The sequence below is a fragment of the Pezoporus flaviventris genome, unplaced genomic scaffold, assembly GCF_033815535.1.
Source record: "Pezoporus flaviventris isolate CSIRO_AGI_PZ_B2104156 unplaced genomic scaffold, CSIRO_AGI_Pfla_v1 ptg000324l, whole genome shotgun sequence".
Classification (NCBI taxonomy): domain Eukaryota; kingdom Metazoa; phylum Chordata; class Aves; order Psittaciformes; family Psittacidae; genus Pezoporus; species Pezoporus flaviventris.
The window spans coordinates 82501-100051 of NW_026892871.1; the positions used below are offsets into that span (position 1 = coordinate 82501).

The 17551-nt window shown below is 62.2% G+C and overlaps 2 protein-coding genes across 2 annotated transcripts in view; both read right to left on the minus strand.

The window, feature by feature from the left end:
- Positions 1-769, minus strand: part of GFAP (glial fibrillary acidic protein) — a 7013-nt gene extending 6244 nt beyond the window's left edge. Inside the window, exon 1 of the mRNA XM_061443241.1 lies at positions 330-769. Within this exon, the coding sequence (XP_061299225.1) occupies positions 330-769 (440 nt within the window). The remainder of the gene's footprint in view (positions 1-329) is intronic.
- Positions 770-7545: 6776 nt separating this feature from the next.
- KIF18B (kinesin family member 18B) lies at positions 7546-15720 on the minus strand. Its single transcript, XM_061443260.1, has 12 exons — positions 15296-15720; positions 13853-14010; positions 13296-13400; positions 12916-13026; positions 11340-11537; positions 10976-11152; positions 10494-10568; positions 10262-10374; positions 9821-9941; positions 9439-9557; positions 8533-8747; positions 7546-8078 (listed from the first exon to the last, which is right to left on the minus strand). The coding sequence occupies exons 1-12, from the start codon at positions 15597-15599 to the stop codon at positions 7546-7548; spliced, it is 2229 nt and encodes a 742-aa protein (XP_061299244.1). The 5' UTR covers positions 15600-15720.
- Between the last annotated feature and the right edge of the window lie 1831 nt (positions 15721-17551).

A 17551-nucleotide genomic window follows, 5' to 3' on the forward strand; every position in this document is an offset into this window, starting at 1 on the left:
ACCTGGTCCCCAGGGCTACCCTGGTCCTGGTGACCACCCTGATCCCTGGGGACACCCCAATTCTCTCATTAGTCCTAGGTGTCACCTTGGTCCTTGTTACCACCGTGGTCCCCATCACCACACTGGTCCCCAGAACAAGCCTGATCACCATGCCGGCATCCACCCTGCTCCTGGTGGTCCCCCTCACACCCATCCCCAGTGACCACCTTGGTCCCTGGGGGCATCCTGGTGGGCCCCCTGCTCCCCATCACCACGCTGGCCCTGATCACCCTCCTGCTCACAGCACCCACCTTGACCCCGCGCCTACCGCAAGCCAGGCAGCTCCTTACTTGTGCTGGAGGCTGCCGAGGTCCTGGCTGAGCTCGTCCCTCTCCGTCTCCAGATGGGCCTTGGCGGTGGCCAAGAGCTCCACACGACCCCGCAGCTCACGCAGCTCCTCCCGGTAGACGCCGGCCACACGCCAGGGCTCCCGGTCCCACGCCTGGTTCAGCTCCAGCACCAGCACCCGGTTCTGCCGCTCCAGCAGCCGGACCCTCTCGGCGTAGCCGGCGAAGCGGTCGTTGAGCTCCATCAGCTCCACCTTCTCCTTGGCGCGCGCCTCCCTGAACTCCGAGTTGAGCGCCGTGGCCAGCGAGAAATCCATCCTGCCCGTGCCCGTGCCCATGCAGGGACCCAGCTGGGTGCTGCGGGGCGCCCGGGGTGCTCCCCGGGGCAGCGGGGCGGCGGTGCCGGAGCGGCGGCAGGAGGAGGACAGGCGCTGGCTGTCCATGCCGATGGGATGGGGGCGATGCGCCGGGATGAGGGGTTTTATGGAGCCCGGGAGCCCCTGTCCCGCTGGCACTGGCCACTGGCCACAGAGCTGGAGGGATGGCACAGACCCCAGCCGCTGCGGCGCCTGCAGGGGTGAATGCACCCTGGCACCCGGCCTGGCCACCGGGAACCGCCTGCCCCATCCATCGGCTCTGCTGGGATCCAGGGAGGGCATTGGACACCCGGCATGGGGAGCACAGAGCGTGGCCATCCCTACCCACCCCTTCTCCATCCCCATCCCGGCTCCATCCCTAGCCATGGGGCAGCCGGTGGGGCTCGCTGGGAGCAATGCCATGGGGACACTGGGTGCTGGGTCCGAGGTGTCACAGGGTGCCCACTGCAGTGCCTGGGCTGTGTCTGCAGCCTGGGGATCCATCCAGCAGCGTCTTGAGGTGCTCAGGGTAGGGAGAGCCCCTGGGCAGGCTCGGGGGTGGGTGTGCACCCCCCTGCCATGCACATAGCGTGGTTCTGCCGCCTGATGATGCTGATGCTGACCTGGATGCTCCTTTGGACCATGTGGATCCAGACAAGGAGCCTGATTCACATCCTCCAGACCCTCATGGTAAATGGGCAGCTGTAAAGGGAGGAGCGAGAGGGGCAGGGATGCGGGTGGATCGAGAGCTTTCCCGGTGCTGTATGTGCCGGATCAGGACCCACGGAGGGAAGGTCTCTCCTATGCTCTTATCAAAGGTACCAGGTGAGCAGTGACGGACCATGGACTTGGAGCCCCGTGTACAGCTCATTTGATAGGGTCTCTCTGGGATGCTCACGTACCAGGATCCGGCACATACAAACATATCCATGTTTCCATCAACCCCCGCAGACTTTTCCAGCCTGATCATCCATCCTCACAGGATCCTGGCTCCATGTTCTGTGCGTGGGGCCGTGGAGTGGGGTAATGATGGTCTGGGTTTTGTGTTTCAAACGTTGTAATTGTGAGGAGTGTGTTTGTGGGATCCCTCGTGTGTGTCTGTGTGTGTCTGTGTCTGTGTGTCTCTGTGTGCCTCTGTGTCTGTGTGTGTCTGTGAATGTGTCTTTGTGTGTGTGTGTCTGTGTGTGTGCAGGTGGCAGGCAGTGTTCTGTGTGGTTTTTGTTGTCGGGTTCCCGTATTAGTTTTTAAGGGAGGGATGGAAGCAGGCACTGCTGCCCCTTCACTTGTTTGATCCCCGTGTGCAGAAGAAGCTCCCCCCGATCCGGCTCCCAGCGTTCCTCCAGTGGCACGGCCGGGATGGACACCGGCGCCGTGCAGTGAAGGAAACCCCCCCCAAACCCTTTCAATCTATGGGAGCACTGGGGCCGTTTGTAGACACCCCACAGACAAAGCCTCAAGAGCGCCTGCAGCACGCGGGGCACACAGGAGGAGCCCAGCTCAGGGTGTTCAAAGTGACCTGGGCGTGAATCCGGGGCTGGGAGGAGCGGATGGATCGGGTGACACCAGAGCTGCAGGCTGGAACAGCGAGAGGGGCAGTGCAGCCCCGGCTCCATCGGCTCCATCACCTCCATCAGCTCTATCGGCCCCATCACCTCCATCACCTCCATCGGCCCCATCACCTCCATCACCTCCATCAGCCCCATCAGCTCCATCACCTCTATCAGCTCCATCAGCCCCATCAGCTCCATCACCTCTATCAGCTCCATCAGCCCCATCAGCTCCATCACCTCTATCAGCTCCATCAGCCCCATCAGCCCCATAACCTCCATCAGCCCCATCACCTCCATCAGCCCCATCAGCTCCATCACCTCTATCAGCTCCATCACCTCCATCACCTCCATCAGCTCCATCACCTCTATCAGCTCCATCACCTCCATCACCTCCATCAGCTCCATCAGCTCCATCACCTCCATCAGCCCCATCAGCTCCATCACCTCTACCAGCTCCATCAGCCCCATCAGCCCCATCACCTCCATCAGCCCCATCAGCTCCATCACCTCTATCAGCTCCATCAGCCCCATCAGCCCCATAACCTCCATCAGCTCTATCACCTCCATCACCTCCATCAGCCACCAGCCAAGCAGCATCGGAGTCAGGAGAAGAGGAAACCAAAGTGAGACGAGGCAGAGCTGGAACAGGAAGGAGCCAGCACAGCTCCTGTGTTTCCGACCTGCCAGGCCCTTTGCCTGCAGGGAACGGCCCAGCCAACTCCTGCAGCGTTAACACCGGGCCGCTTGCTTCTGCAGCTGCTGCACGCTCCTTGTGCCTCAGAGCGCCTCTGCCCTAAGGAAACCCTTCAACCTGCTGATAACCTGGGGGGTATTTGTGTCCTCCTGCCTACAGGTCCACGGCGCTGCCTGCAGCCTTTGTCAAGCCTTGCCATGGGCTGGGCAGGGGAGAGGAGGAACCGGATGCCTCAGCTGCAGGAGCTGCCCGTGAGTACCCCAAGCAGAATGAGGCAGAGGAAGAGAAAATCGAATGATTGCAAAGCATCACTTGGGGGCAGCTGAGCAGTCACAGCTTGAACGCGTGTGCTTGTAACGTAGCTGTGATCAGCGGCTGGGATTGTGTGTGTAAAGCACCTGTATTTACTGGCCAGGTGCTGATAAGAAAGTGCACCTTGCATTGTCTGGGTTGGTCCCTTGTAAAAGAGATGTCGGAGCGTGCCCATTCGCAGCAGCTGCTAGAAAATCCTAAGGCAAAAGGCGGAAAGATTCCAATGGGATGGCACTGTTCTAAAGGAGGCGTTGACAGCAGATCCCTGGAACAGAACGGGGCAGGTCAGGGTTAACCCCCGAGCATGCACGGTGAAAGTGCGTTCTGTTTGGGACCTCGCTGGGTCCCTGCAGGATGGGCTCCTCCACTCTTGTCTTCTGCCTCTTCCTCACAACAGGACTGCCCCTACCGCGGCTTCCACCCAGCCACAAGAGAGCATCTGCAGCCAATGGACAGGACAAGACGCCCTGTGCCTGCCGGGGGCCAGAGCCAGGAGTGCTTTCAGGCTGCTGTGGGATGCCTGGGTGGGGGCTGGCATTCCCTCAGCTGCTCCAGCAATGGCAGCCTCGGTTCCTGGGCACACGGGGGATGCCTCGGGTACAACAACCAGGAGCTGTTCACAGCCACAAGAGATTCCTCTGTTAACACTGTAAAATGGATCTGGATCTGCATTTTCACTCACACGTGCACATCCATGCGTCCCCATGCACCTCCATCCCTCCACACCCACGTGCAGCACACATGTGCCTGCCCCTGCACGCGGGTGCCCAGGGCAGATGCACACCCGCGCTGCGGTCCCTGACTGTGGGTGCACCCATGGGGCTGCACACGTTCATCCACCCTTCCGTGTGTGCCTCAGGCACAGCCACGGCCCCCCTGCTCTGCACACGCATGCACCCATGCCCGCTGCACCCATGGCCACGCTCCCCCGGTTACAGCCCCCGGACAAGCCCCAGCACGAGCAGCTCGGCTCCGGACACCACAGCCCTGGGGTGCTCCTGACGTGGCTGGAGGCTCCTCAGGCCCTTCCATCCCAGGGGCTCAGTAAAGGAGCCCAGCCAGGGCTCAGGACCCTGGGTCCCTTCCCAGCTCCCAGGGAGCCCAATCCTGCCCCAGCCCCAGCTCCGTGTGCGTGGCCATACCCCGCTCACCCAAGCACTGAGGTTGGGGGTCTTTTGTCCCCCCAGTGACCCACGGGGATGGAGCGAGGACCAGAGCCCACCCCGGGCAGGGGCTCCGTGCCAGGGGCTTTCCCTGGGTGGTTGAAAGGGGCTTTGTGTGCAGGGCTGGAGCCTGGGCACGGGCAATGGGAGCCTTTGTGCCGGGCACCGCTGCCGGGAAACACAGGAACGGAGCCAGGGGCAGTGGCGGGGATGGGGACACGGCCACCCTGTGCCCTGCAGCACTGGGGCATGGCCAGGCCTTGGGGACAGACCGGGCACGGATAAAGTGGGGTTTGGAGGCACAGGGCTGTAAGGGACATGGGGTCCACACAGATGCTACCACAAGAAGCAGCCAGGATGAAGCTGGGTGGCAGGGGGTCACTGTAGGGATGCTGCGGACAGGATGGGGACAGGTCGCACAGGCTGGCAGCAAGGTGGCATCTGAGGGCTGGGAAAGGCTCCCTGAGAGCTGCAGCACAGGGACAGCAGCCAGGCCCTGCTGGACCACAGCCACCAGCACTGGGGCACCGACAGCATCCAGACTGGGGAGGTTATAGCAACAGCCAGGGGTGCAAGCTGTGGGCACCCAGAGCCACTGGTTGGGGTGGGGCCCAGTGGTGGCACTGGGGCAGCGCTGAGGGCCAACCTCTTGCTGCCCCATCCCCATTTAACCCAAGAAGTTCTCTGTTCCCATCCAGCCCTGTGTCCCCACAACCTGTCCTGCACCAGTGTCACCGGCAAAAGGCAGCAGTTTCACCCCCAGAACCACCTCAGCCTGGACACTTCCCTGCGCCATAGGTGATGCTTGGCATCCCCAGGCTGCTGGAGCAGTGACCGCCCTGTGGCCCCACGCTGTGGGACAGCCCATGGGGCCAGCAGGCCCCTGTGCCTATCAACTGTCAGCAGTGCCTGGGGTGCAGAGCCCACACGGGGCAGGGGCTCCAGGGCCCTGCACGAGCCCCCACGCTGCTCCCTGCAGATGGATTTTCTCCCAGCTCCTCCGCAGCCGGGATCCAAGCATGGAAAACCGTCACTGCGGAGGCAGCGCTGGGCTCCCTCCTCCTCCTCAGCCCCCTCTTAACGAGGCAGAGGAACCAGGAGCAGCCTGGAAGGTTGAATTGGAAGCTTCCAGGCTGGGAGCAGGCAAAGGGGAATGCGGCGCTGCCAGGCAGGAAAGGAGGGCAGGAGGAGCGGGTGACCCCGGTCCCCACGGGACTGCAGCACACCCAGAGCCACGGCCCCATCCATCCTGCTCCCACCGCACTTGGCCATCCTGGAGGGCGCCTACGAGGAGCTGGTGCAGGCAGCCAGATGTGCCAGTGCCCAGATGTGACAGTGCCCAGATGTGCCAGTGCCCAGATGTGACAGTGCCCAGATGTGCCCTGCCACGGCAGCCAAGGGGGTCAGGGGGTGCAAGGGACAAGTGCGGTCCCAGGGTAGGGATGCTCAGAGCTCTCTGCCCCAGCCCTGGGGGTTTGCAAGCAGCTGGAGCAAGGGGGACACAGAGAGGGGGGCAGCAGCAGGGTTTTAGCAAGGGGGAGCAGCACAGAAGCACACAAAGCAGCAGGAGCTGGGGCTGCGCTCCAGGCCACGGCACCAGCTGGACCCCCACAGCACAGCCAAGGGGGCAGAAGGCACCCGCAGGAGCCCCGGATGAGGGGGGAAGCCACAAAGGAGCTCAGCCCCAGGAGCAAGGGCCTTTGCCAGGCCCAAACCCAGCTCCCCCCAGGCGGGGGGACAAGAAGCTCAGCCCTCTGCTTTGAACCAAACCATGTATTAAGAACACAACTTAATTCTTCACATGCATCATGTGTGGGGAATGGGGGGACGGGGAATGGGGGGACGGGGAATGGGGGGACGGGGAATGGGGGGACGGGGAATGGGGGGACGGGGAATGGGGGGACGGGGAATGGGGGGACGGGGAATGGGGGGACGGGGAATGGGGGGACGGGGAATGGGGGGACGGGGAATGGGGGGACGGGGAATGGGGGGACGGGGAATGGGGGGACGGGGAATGGGGGGACGGGGAATGGGGGGCGAGCGTGAGAACAAGGAAGACTTAAGGGGATCGTGGTGGGGCTGCAAGGAGGACGTAGAGGAAGGAAGAAATCTGGGAACCGCGTTAGGGACATGGGGAGGGATCCAGGAGCCATCAGCATAAGAGCTGCATTGGCTGGGGGGTGTGGGCAGGGGAGACACGGGTGAGTTCTTTGGCTCTCCTCTTGCTCCCCTTCCAGGAGCTGTTCCTCCAGCCAGGCTCTGAGGAAGACAAGAGCAGAGAAGCAGATGAGGCAGCTCCTGGGCAACAGCAGCAAACCCAGAGCCCCTTCCCGAGGAGGATCCAAGCCTCCTCCTTCCCACCCCTCTCCAAGGGCCCAGCGCCCTTCCCAAGGCTGTGGCTGCAGCCAGGAACAGCAAACCCCAAAGGGCATCTTCCAGCAGCACCAAACATCCCATTCCCAGGTGTTTGCCCCCCCAGGCTAGAACGGGGCTGGCACAGCAGCAGCTTGCTGAGGCAGGGAGCACTCCCACAGCCCATCTCGCTGCAGGGAAAGGGCTTCCTTGGGTGCCTGCCTGGGTGTGGAGGAGCACAGGACTCACCTGGGATGCGGGAGGGCTGCACACAGCTCTTGCTGCTGCGCTGCAGGTGGGCAGTGCAGCTCTGGAGCCCATCCGGGCAGGGGAAGGCGATGCTGTGAAAGAGAAAGGGACCATTTCTAACCCCAGAGCTCAGGGCAGAGGCCCCCATCATCCCCAGCCGGCACAGGGGAGGTGGCACAGACACAGGCAAGGATGGGGGCTCGAGCCCCAGCGGGGAGCAGAGGCAGGAGCTGCCTGCACAGAGCACTGAGGGGCACAGGGTGCTGGTGCCTGTCTCACCTCTCCACTCGCCTCCGCTTCAGCGCAGGGGCTTTGGGGATGCAGGAGCTCTGCATGGCCAGCGCGGGGATGGGGGCTCTGCAGCCAAGGAAAAGAGGGTTAGTGCCAGGGCATGGATCCTGACCGCCCGCTCTCAGAAGGCTGAGAGGCAACACCAGTGTCCCCTCTGAGCAGAGCTGCAGCGATCCACAAAGGGTTCCCCCAGACAGCAGGGCCGCAGAGGGGAGACCCCCAAGCACACACTCAGCCCAGCCAGGGCAGCACTTACTCAGGCAGGAAGGGGCTCTCCTGCTTTGGTTGCTGGCACTGCCTCTTCTCCCTGTGCCAGCATTGCGAGAGGCGGATGGGAACGGGCAGGATGGCGCTGGGGGATCTGCTGTGCGGGCAGAGCTCAAAGGTCACATTGAGCTCGGGGGCAGGCGGGGAGCACCGGATCTGGGCAGCTGACACTGCCAGGGGCGCAGGGCTTTGGGGGCCTGGTGCTGAGCTGGATCTGGGGCTGTAACCCAGTGGCACCGGGGAGCCAGGGGATGCTGGAGCTGCGAACTCGAGCCGGGGGGTGCCTGGGCTCTGTGGCCCGGGAATCTCCGCTGCCTTCCCACGTCTCTGCTGGCCTTGCATCTGCCTCCTGATGCTGCGGCGAGGGGCTGAGGGGGAGGCACTGCCCAGCCCAGGCTTCCTCCTCCCAATAGGGCTCAAAGCCGTGGGCACACGGCCCGAGAACGGAGCAGGCTGCTGCAAGCACTGCGGGCTGGAACTCATCGCAGGGGCACCGCACACGGTGACAGATGCCGCATCTGAAGGAGCAGGAAAGGAGCAGTCACCTCTCTGCCTGCAGCTCCCAGGAATGCCCAGACCTCAGGGCAGCCCCCTCTCCTCCATCACTGCTCAGGGGACATCTGCCCAACAAGCCCCACGGCAGTCATTTCCCGGCGGGGGTTTCCATCAAACCACATTAAACCCAGAGGAAAAGAGCCAGCACAAGGAATCCTGCCCCTGGCAGCCTCGGTGATGGCACCAGCCTGCTCCCAGAGCAACTGCCTGGGGCAATGCCTGAGCTCTCCCAGGAAAATGGGGTCTGCAGAGCCCACAGCGTGGCTACTGGGTTCATGGTTAACAATGAGGACGAGGAGGAAGAGCTCAGCCCTGGTCACACGTAGGCCGAGGACACAGCCAGGGTGACTTGGGCAAACCAACCAGGGAGACAAAGGAGAGGGGCCAGCACCAACTGTCCCAGCTCCAAATCCTCACCATCCCAGCTCCACTTCATCCTCTTGCCTGGGGTGGCCTCGCTGAGCTCTGCAGGCCTGCTCAGAGGTAGAGCTTGCTCAGGGCTCCCACCAGTGTCCTGAGGGACCAGCTGGGCCAGTTCCTCCAGCACAGACACCAAATCTGGAGTGAGGAGGTTGGCAGCCTTCAGGACAGAATAAAGCTTCCGGATGCCGCTCAGGCCAGAGGCCACAGGCCTGGGGACAGAGACAGGAACCAGTTAGCAGGTGAGCTTGAGCCAGTGTCACCAGGAACAGAGGCTCAGCACCACCAGCATCACCTCTGAGACACCACCTCAGCTGAGGCAGAGCCCATCAGCAGAGGTCTGGGGCAAGAGAAGCAAATGTGAAGCTGTGAGGTGCCCAAAGGTGAATCTCTTGCTGGAGAACACCGAGCTGTGTGTTCACCTGCTGGTTACAAGGGACCAACCAGCACCTACAGGCTTTTTGCTGCCCTTCAGACACTCCTTAGCTTGGCTAGAGACAGATCCAGGCCCACGTCTCCCCCCCAGGAGACCTTTCTAAAGAGCCAAGATGCTCGGGGCAGACTCATGAGCAGATGGTGCTGTGGGAGCCCTGCCAGGGTGGAGCCAAGGCAGGAGCAAAGACCTCAGAGGTAGTTTCACAACTAACAACACACACTTCAGGCTCCAACAGTTGCTGTGCCTGGAAACCTTCAGAGCTGGCATCGCCAGGACAGATTATTCCATGGCATTAGATCCCAGGAGCCAAAGCCCTTCCTGTACAGGGCAGGCAGTCATCTGAAAGCGAAGATGTGGGCCCGTCTTCATCTAGACCATCCCCAGGATGGCCACATGCAACAGCAGGGGGGACCCCCCACCTTCCACAGGCAACCAAGAGGACACAGGGGGGGCAGGAGGACACTCACTGCTCTGTGCGGTGGCCGGACAGAGGGCTGTTTCCTCCAAGCTTTGGCTCCTTCAGTCCCAGCCGCAGATCCACCCCATGGGATGCTCCAGGGCTGCTGGTTGGCATTTCCTCTGGAGCCTGGAGCAATCACCCAAAATTCCTTACCCATTAGCCCAGGGTTAGCCCACAGGTGAGCTGAGTTTGGTCCCCAAAATGCTTGAACCTGGGAAGTTAAGGGCCTTCGCTAGCAAACCACAGCCCAGCACGTGCTGAGCCAGGACACACGGACCCCTGAGCTCCTGCCACCTCCCAGCAGGCCCCAGCTCAGCTGAGAGCCCCAGCTTCCTCTGGGCCCTGCTCATCACCCCAGGCCCTCCTGTGCTGCCCATCCCTCCTCTCACCTCGCCCTCCAATTGCAGCTGCATCTGAAGAGGAAAACGAGCCTGCAGCTCCTGCTGCTCTCTGTCATCCTGCCCCTCACCATCAAGGGCCAAGCCCGGCTTTGGGACAGCTTCCTCCAACCTACAGAAGCCAGAGAAGCAGGCACTGAGCCAGAGAAGATCCTCTGCTGAAACGCCATTTTGCATAAGAAATTTTGGGATGGACCAAACACCAGATTGGGCCTTTGCAACCCAGCTTCCCTTGGGGCTTGCGTGCTCTGCTCCAGCAGGTTCAGAGCCGAACCCAGCCACAGTCGAGATGATGCTGCACACCAGCAGCTCCTCTGCTTCCTGACAGGCACTAGGCTCTCACCAGCACTAAAACCCTGCAGGTTCCTTGACACAGGGGACACCAGGAGGTCACACACAAAAGCTCTGTTGCTTCTTTCCCCCCAGCCTCACCTGGGCAGCTCCACTGGGCTCACGCTGGACGGAGCCTGTGGCCCTGCTGCCTGGTTCTCTGCCTCACGGGCACCATCCTCATAAGCAAGAAGCTTTGCCCTCAGCTCCGCCACCTGCAAGGAGGGATTTTCTGTTTGCTCAGATGGTTTTATGACCCCTGGAGCTCAGAGGTTTGCACCCCAAACAGACCACAGCTAAAGACAGAGCCCTGCCCTCCCCACCAGCATCTCACCTCCCCTTTCAGCTGCTCACACAACTCCACGTATTCACAGAGGTGGGAGTCAGAGCTGCACATGTTGCTCTTCAGCTGCAGAGACAGGGACGAGACAGAGGTTACAGAAGCACTGGGGCAGCACATACCCTCTCCTGACACCAGAGCGGGGCACCTCCTCGGCCTCCTCCAGGATGCAGGGGCCCCGTGGAGCCCCGGGCTGGCTGCAGCAGACACAATCTGCACTCGTGGACCTACTGCCGCAGTCACAAGCCTTTCTAGGCTCAGGGCTGGGGAGCTTCAGCAGAAGCCTGGGCACACACTGTCTGCAGCTCCATCAGCTGCTTTCTGCCCAGAGCAGCACCCCCAGGGCTGGAAAACTCACGCCGGAGAAGGGAGGCTCCCACTCACCTACCCCAGCATGCAGCAGACTCCCTCCCATCCAGCAGCAGCTCCCAAACACCCACAACAAACACATCACCCCCACCACATGAGCTCCTCACCGACAGCTTGATCTCCTTGGCCCTGCTGGCATACTTGAGGGTGTTGTAGGTGTCTTCGTAGGCCAGCACAGAGGGGCTCACCGCTGCCACCATGACGCTGCGGCAGTTGCCACCCAGGCAGTCCTTCAGCAGGCGCGTCAGCTTGCTGTCCCGGTACGGGATGTGGCTTTTCTTGCCCTGGAGCAAGAGAGCCAGGATCTGCTCAGCTTTGGGCCCCCGGGCACTCAGCTCCTACCCCTGAGTGACCAGGGGATGGCTGCGCTCACCCCACAGCACCAGCAGCACTGAAACTTGAGCACACCGCTCACATTCAGGCAGCCCAGGGAGCCAGAGCCCAGCAGGGCCATGTGGGGAACAGCGTTACCTTTGCATCAGCCAAGGCGTTGATGACGTTGATGAGGGCCAGCAGCGAGCGGTTGATGTTGGCCCCCTCCCGCAGCCGCTCTCCCCTGGTGTTGGCCACCGACGCTCGCTCTGAGCCTGCCAGGTCGATCAGGCTCATCTTGGCCACCTTCAGACCCCGACTGAGGCTGCCAGGGCAGTCCTGCTGCTTCACGTGGATCTGTGAGGACAGAGATGGGTGAGGCTGCAGCTCGACAGGGGGGCGGTGGTTGGAGGCGGCTCAACAGCAGGGCAAGAGGGTGATGCTTAGAACGGGATGGCCAAGTGGATGGTGTGGGCTGTGAGGCAGAGAGGAGCCTGGCACGCCAAGAAGACAAGCCAAAAACTCGGTGATGACCCAAACAGCAAAACCATGGAAGGGATCCTGCAGGAAGTGACAGAGCTATGGGAAATAATCAGCATCTCCTATGCTTGGTGCACAAGCAGGGCAGAGCCGGCTGGGTCCCCAAAGGGCCAAACACCACCCAGAGCCCCAGCCCCAGTGCATTTTGTCAAAGTCAAGACACCGATGGGGGCCTACAGGCCTGGCATCAGCCAGGGCTTTCAGTGCTGAGCCCAGATCCCAGCTGGTGTGGGCAAGGAGGGACACAGCCACCAAGACACATCGGGCAGCATCGCTCCCTAACTTCCCCTTCTGCATCCCTAAAGGTCTCCCTGGAGAATGCAAATGCTTTCCCCACAGCCTTAAAACACACTCAGCACCTAGGAACAGCACCTGCACGGACTGGAGGTGCCATGGGACTGCTGGAGCCCACTAACAGGTCCTGCATCCTCACCAGACTGTGCCGTGCCTGCCAGGAGGCAAAGCTGGCAGCGGGAAGGGCACATTTCCAGCACAGCAAATGGATTCAGAGCAGGCAGGAATCCAGCACCCACCAACAAACCCAGCTGGGGTGCCACCTGGAAAAGCATCCAGGCACCTGGACTTCCCCCTGCAAGCAGCCACGGGTGAGACACCAGCTTCAGACTGAAACTGCAGTCGGAGCCCCCCGTTTCCCCACACAGCCGTGACCGCCCTGCTCATTCAGGAGAGGGCCTGGCTGGAACTGAAATCAGCTGGCAGGTGTGCATAGGAGAGCACCACCAAACTGGGGAGCCCATTTACAGAGCCCCTGCGGGAGTGTAATTCCCAGCTCAGTGCCAAGGAAGACACGACGGAGGAGACAGCCTGCTCAAGGCACGAGCACAAACCAGCCCCTCTGCTCTGGGTCAGCTTTTAGGTACAGCTGCCACACGTTGAGTCAACAAGAGTCAAAAGCACACAGTGAAGTTTCAGCCCCAAGGGGCAGAACACCAAGCTGAGAGCATGGAGCTGGCCGGGAGGTGCGGCCACCAGCGTGACCGGTACGTCCCGTCCTGCGGCAGCGTGCCCAGGGCCCTGTTCAGCCCCATACCTCTCTTTGCAGGGCTACAACTGCTCTGCTTTACCCCGTGGCACATGAGGAGCAGTGGCAGGAATCCCAGTCCCGCCATGGCCTTGCTTCCTCCTCTCTTTTTAAGCACAACCCCCCAGTGCCACTGCATCCACCAGCCCTCACCTGGAAGATGGCATGCGAGCGGGAGGAGACAGCGTTGGCGTCAGTGGGATGCTGCGTGCGATTCCTGTTGCCGTTGGCCAACATCTCCAGGAGCTGCTCTGCTGACGCAGGCTGGGAGAGAACAGGGAGAGGGATGCTACCAGTGTGCCCCATCTGCAGGCACAGACACAACCCAACACAGAGCACCCACGGCTCTGGCATCCTGCAGCACCGTGGGCCTCGTCTCAGCTCAGGCTCATGTTTGCTGCCAGCCAGGAGCTGTGCAGGTCGCACCCCCTATCTTCAGAGACCCCCTATCTCCAGGACACATCTGCTTTCAGAACTGGTGGAGGTGCAGCACTGCCCATTCTTATACCTGGTGTGCCCATTTTAACACCTACCTGGTGGAATGAGAGGCCCTGGACCACAGCTCCTCGCTCAGGATCCTCCCGAATAGCTAGAGGTCCCTTGGGCTCCAGCAGGTCATAGATCTGCTCGTTGTACACCTGAAGCAGGGAACTCAATGTAAGGCTGAGGTTTGGCTCCCCAGTGGTGAGCAGGGAGAGGAGCTTTGTACCCCAGGGTCACACAAGACCTTGTGTCCCTCTCCCAACACCACCTGCAGGACATCACTACACCCAGGGCAGCTGATGGTGCTCTAGCTGACAGCTCAGGAGGGCTTTCAAAGCAACTCACTTTGCCACAGCTCCTCTAAAGCCTTTCCAGCCAGGAACCCCTCATTGCTACGTGCATCATGGCAAGGAAGAGAAAACGCCACGACTCCAGACAGGAGAAACCAGGAACACCAGGTCATTGACCCGGCAGGGTGAGCTGCTCCCTTCCAGTTGGGCTCTAGGGCTGCCCTGGGGGCACTGGGTACCCTGAACGGGGCACTACAGGGTCTGCATCAACCCCAAATCTTAGTGACGGGGACCCAGTTGCGGCAGCCCCAATGCACCTCCTGGTAGGAGACTAGGACCTCACAGCTCTTCTCCTGCCTTCTGGCCTCCATCCTCTGGTACAGCTCCACCATAGTCAAGTACATGATGCCAGGGCTGTGCTCCGAGCCCAGCATGGTGTAGGTTTTCCCTGCTCCGGTCGCGCCATAGGCAAACACTGAGAGGAGAAAGGGTGGATGGGTGAAGGAGTGAATGGGAGCAGCAGAACATCCGCTCCTTGCTGCAGAGGAGATGTGGAGATCTTCCCGCAGCAGCCCCTGCAGCAGGGCTCGCTCACAGGCTCCCGGAGACGAGGCAAAGCTCATTACCCTCTGCACTACCTGCAGCAGCCTTCAGTGCAGGTTATTTCCTCATTGCAGCCTCTCCAATTTAGCAGAGGCAGAATGAGTCCCCAAACCATCACCGCTTGGATGCTCCAGTCACCTCCAAACACTTCCCTTTCATAAACCAAGCAGCCCCATTCCCCCATCTCTCACCAGAATGGCTTTCTTCATCCAGCCCTCGTTATTCATCTCCATTTTCAGCCCCAGTCTTTCAACACCCTCTTTAAAACATCACCATCAGACCAGGACACACTGATCTAGAGAGCCTCAGCCCTTCTCCCTGTTAGCAGCACTCGGGGCCCCACCACTCTCTCCTGAGAGGATCCTGGAGCTCTTTTATGCAGACAGAGACACGAGCCGTGCCTGCCAGGTGGGCACGGTGACAGAGGCAGCCTTCAGCGCCTCGCAGAGCACACGGGGAGCCAGGAATAGCATCCTGCAGCGCCAGTGCCCGGCCCAGCACGCGATGAGACAGGAGCGCGGTGTCTCCCGCTCAGTGCCTGCCTCGCACAAGGGATGGGCTCATTAAGGCACCGTCTGCTGACAGCCTGCAAACGGCACAGGGGCTGCAGCACCACGAGAGGAGCTTCCAGGCCCAGCTTCATGGAGCTGCCAGCCTGGGAGATGCTCAGGAGGGGCACAGCAACCCTCAAAGCACCCCAAGGTGTGGCTGCTGCACCCCAGATCCCTCCCCGAAACTCAGCATCCCTGTGGCTGCAGCCCCACATCCAACCTACCTTCACTTCTGCCACAGGGCTCTGCTGACTCCCGCTCAGGTCAGGGCCCACCAGAACCCACAGGTCCCTCCCAGACACACAGTCCCCAGCCTGTACCCAGCTCCTGGGTTACCCCATCACATCTGTGTTAAACTACACATCCTCGTGGTTGCCTTTCCCAGCCCAGGCAGGTCTCTCCCACAGACCACATCACATCCTCAGCACACTTGTCATCGCTAAGGGATGCCACCACCAAGTTGAAGGCTGCAGGTTTAGCACTGCTCTTGTGCCTCCCGTCCTCCCCACTCCCAACCGCCTGGGGGCTTCCAAACTAACCCCCCAGCTCTCCCAAGCAGATGGGGCAGGAGCTCCCCCAGCACCCAAGCCAGCGGCCAGCTCTTACCGGAGCAGTTGTAGCCCTCGAGGACGCTGTCGAGCAGCTCGGAGGTGCTGTGCTGGAACACCTCCTCCTGCGTGGCCTCTTCCCCAAAGACCCGGTCAAAGACAAACTCCAGGTCCTTGCCCTTGGGCCCCCGCGCGGGCAGCGCGCTGCCGGGGGCAGCCCCGGGCTCCGCGGGGCTGAGGACGATGCCGTGCTCGTTAACGACGTGCACGACCGGGGGCAGGACCCGCTCGCTGCGGGCCAGGGGCCGCACACGCACCACGACAGTCACGGGGCCCTCCTCGGGCGGGGGGCACGGCCCCATGGTGGCAGCAGGGACAGGCACCGGGCTGCTGGGACGGCTCCGCTCCGAGCTCCAACGTCTCACAACGGAGCTCGCACACTGGGGGAGGGCAACGGCTCAGCGCGGGGGCAGCGGCTGAAGGGGGGGGGGGGGGGTCTGGGAGCTGGGCACCCACCCCTGCCCTAACCCCGGAGCCACCGGGACAACACCAGAGCCACCGTTACAAACCCCAGAGCCATCCCTATAACCCCCAAGCCACAGCTATAATCTCAGAGCCACCGCTATAACCCCAGAGCCACCCCTATAAGCCCAAAACCACCGCTATAACCCCAAAGCCACCGCTATAATTTCAGAGCCACCCCTATAACCCCAAAACCACCGCTATAATCCCAAAGCCACCCCTATAACCCACGAGCCACCGATATAACTCCAGAGACACCCCTATAACCCCAGAGCCACCCCTATAACCCCAGAGCCACCCCTATAACCCCAGAGCCACCGCTATAATCCCAGAGACACCGCTATAACCCCAGAAACACCCCTATAACCCCCGAGCCACCCCTATAACCCCCAACTGCTCCCCAACGGCCCCACATCCCCTCCACCCCAGCACCGACCCCCTCACCTCCGGGCCCCCACAACCACTCCCCCCCTCCAGGTCCCTGTCCCACAGCTCTTCCGGACTCCGCGGACCCCGCACAGCGCCTCCCCTCCAGACCCACATCACCCCACAACCCCTACACACACCCGCCCCACAACCCCTACACCCGCCCCACATCACCCCACAACCCCTACACCCGCCCCACATCGCCCCCTGAGCCCCACTCGCTCCCCTCAGACCCCTTTGCCCGCCCTCCCCGCCGCCCACCTCCGCTCTCCACACCGGGCACCGCTCCGTATTCAAACGGAAGCTCAACAACCGCCCTCTCTCCTGATTGGTCTCCTTGCCACGCCTCCCCTCCCCATTGGCTCCGGGGGGTCACGCGCCGCGCGAGGTGCCCCATGGGAGTTGTAGTCCCGCCGTGCCCTGGCCGGCCGCCATCTTTCCCCCCCCGTTTTGCTCCGTGCCGGAGGCGGCAGAGCCGGCGGTGCCAGCGGGCAGAGAGCAGAGGGGGACCCGCGGGGGGCTGAGGGGCCTGGGCTCTGCCCCCGGTGCCAGCTGGGGCGGTGGCTGCAGCCACCCCAGGCCTCAATGGTGCCCTCCCCAGCTCACAGCCCTGGCACTAGGGAGCCTCCCTCCCGGTTCTTTGGTGCTGAGGAGCGAACCCCCCCCCCCCCCCCGGTGCCCTGAGGGGACCCCACCATGGGGCTCTGGGGACAGGGACGGGGGTGGGGGGGGCACCCGCAGTGTCCCCATGGAGGGGGCACAGTGGACACCAAGGGAGCCCGTCCCGAGCGGGGTTGGTTATGGGGGGGGGGCACAAGGAAGGGGGCCATTGGCTCTGCCCCCCCATGGGGACACAGACAGCAGACGGGGGGAGGTCACAGCTCGGCTTTACCATGGAGCCCCCCCACCGCGCCCCAGTGCGCAGGGCTGGGGACAGGGCGGCACCCTCATAGACATCTCCATGTCCTGTACATCATACAGCAGGACCCCCCCAGCCCCGACATCGCCCCGCGTGGGGGGAGGCAGTGGGGAGCCATAGGGCCAGGGAATGGGGGTGCAGTGGGGCAGCACGAGGGGTCCCCAGCTTCTTGCTGGCCCCCAAACCCCTATGCCCCCCCCCCCCCCCCCAGCCATGCGGTCAGCTAACGGGAAAGAGGGGTTGTGGGGCAGCACAGATGGCTTGGACCACTGTGGGGGGATGCTGTGGGGCTGAACCATGGCAGAGGGAAGCTGTGGGGCTGGTCAGTAGGAGGGAGAGGCTATAGGGCTGGACAGCAGTGGGGAGAAACCATGGGGCTGGACAGCAGCAGGGCGATGCTGTGGGGCAGTGGAGGTTACCATGGGGAACACACCATGGGTTGGGGGG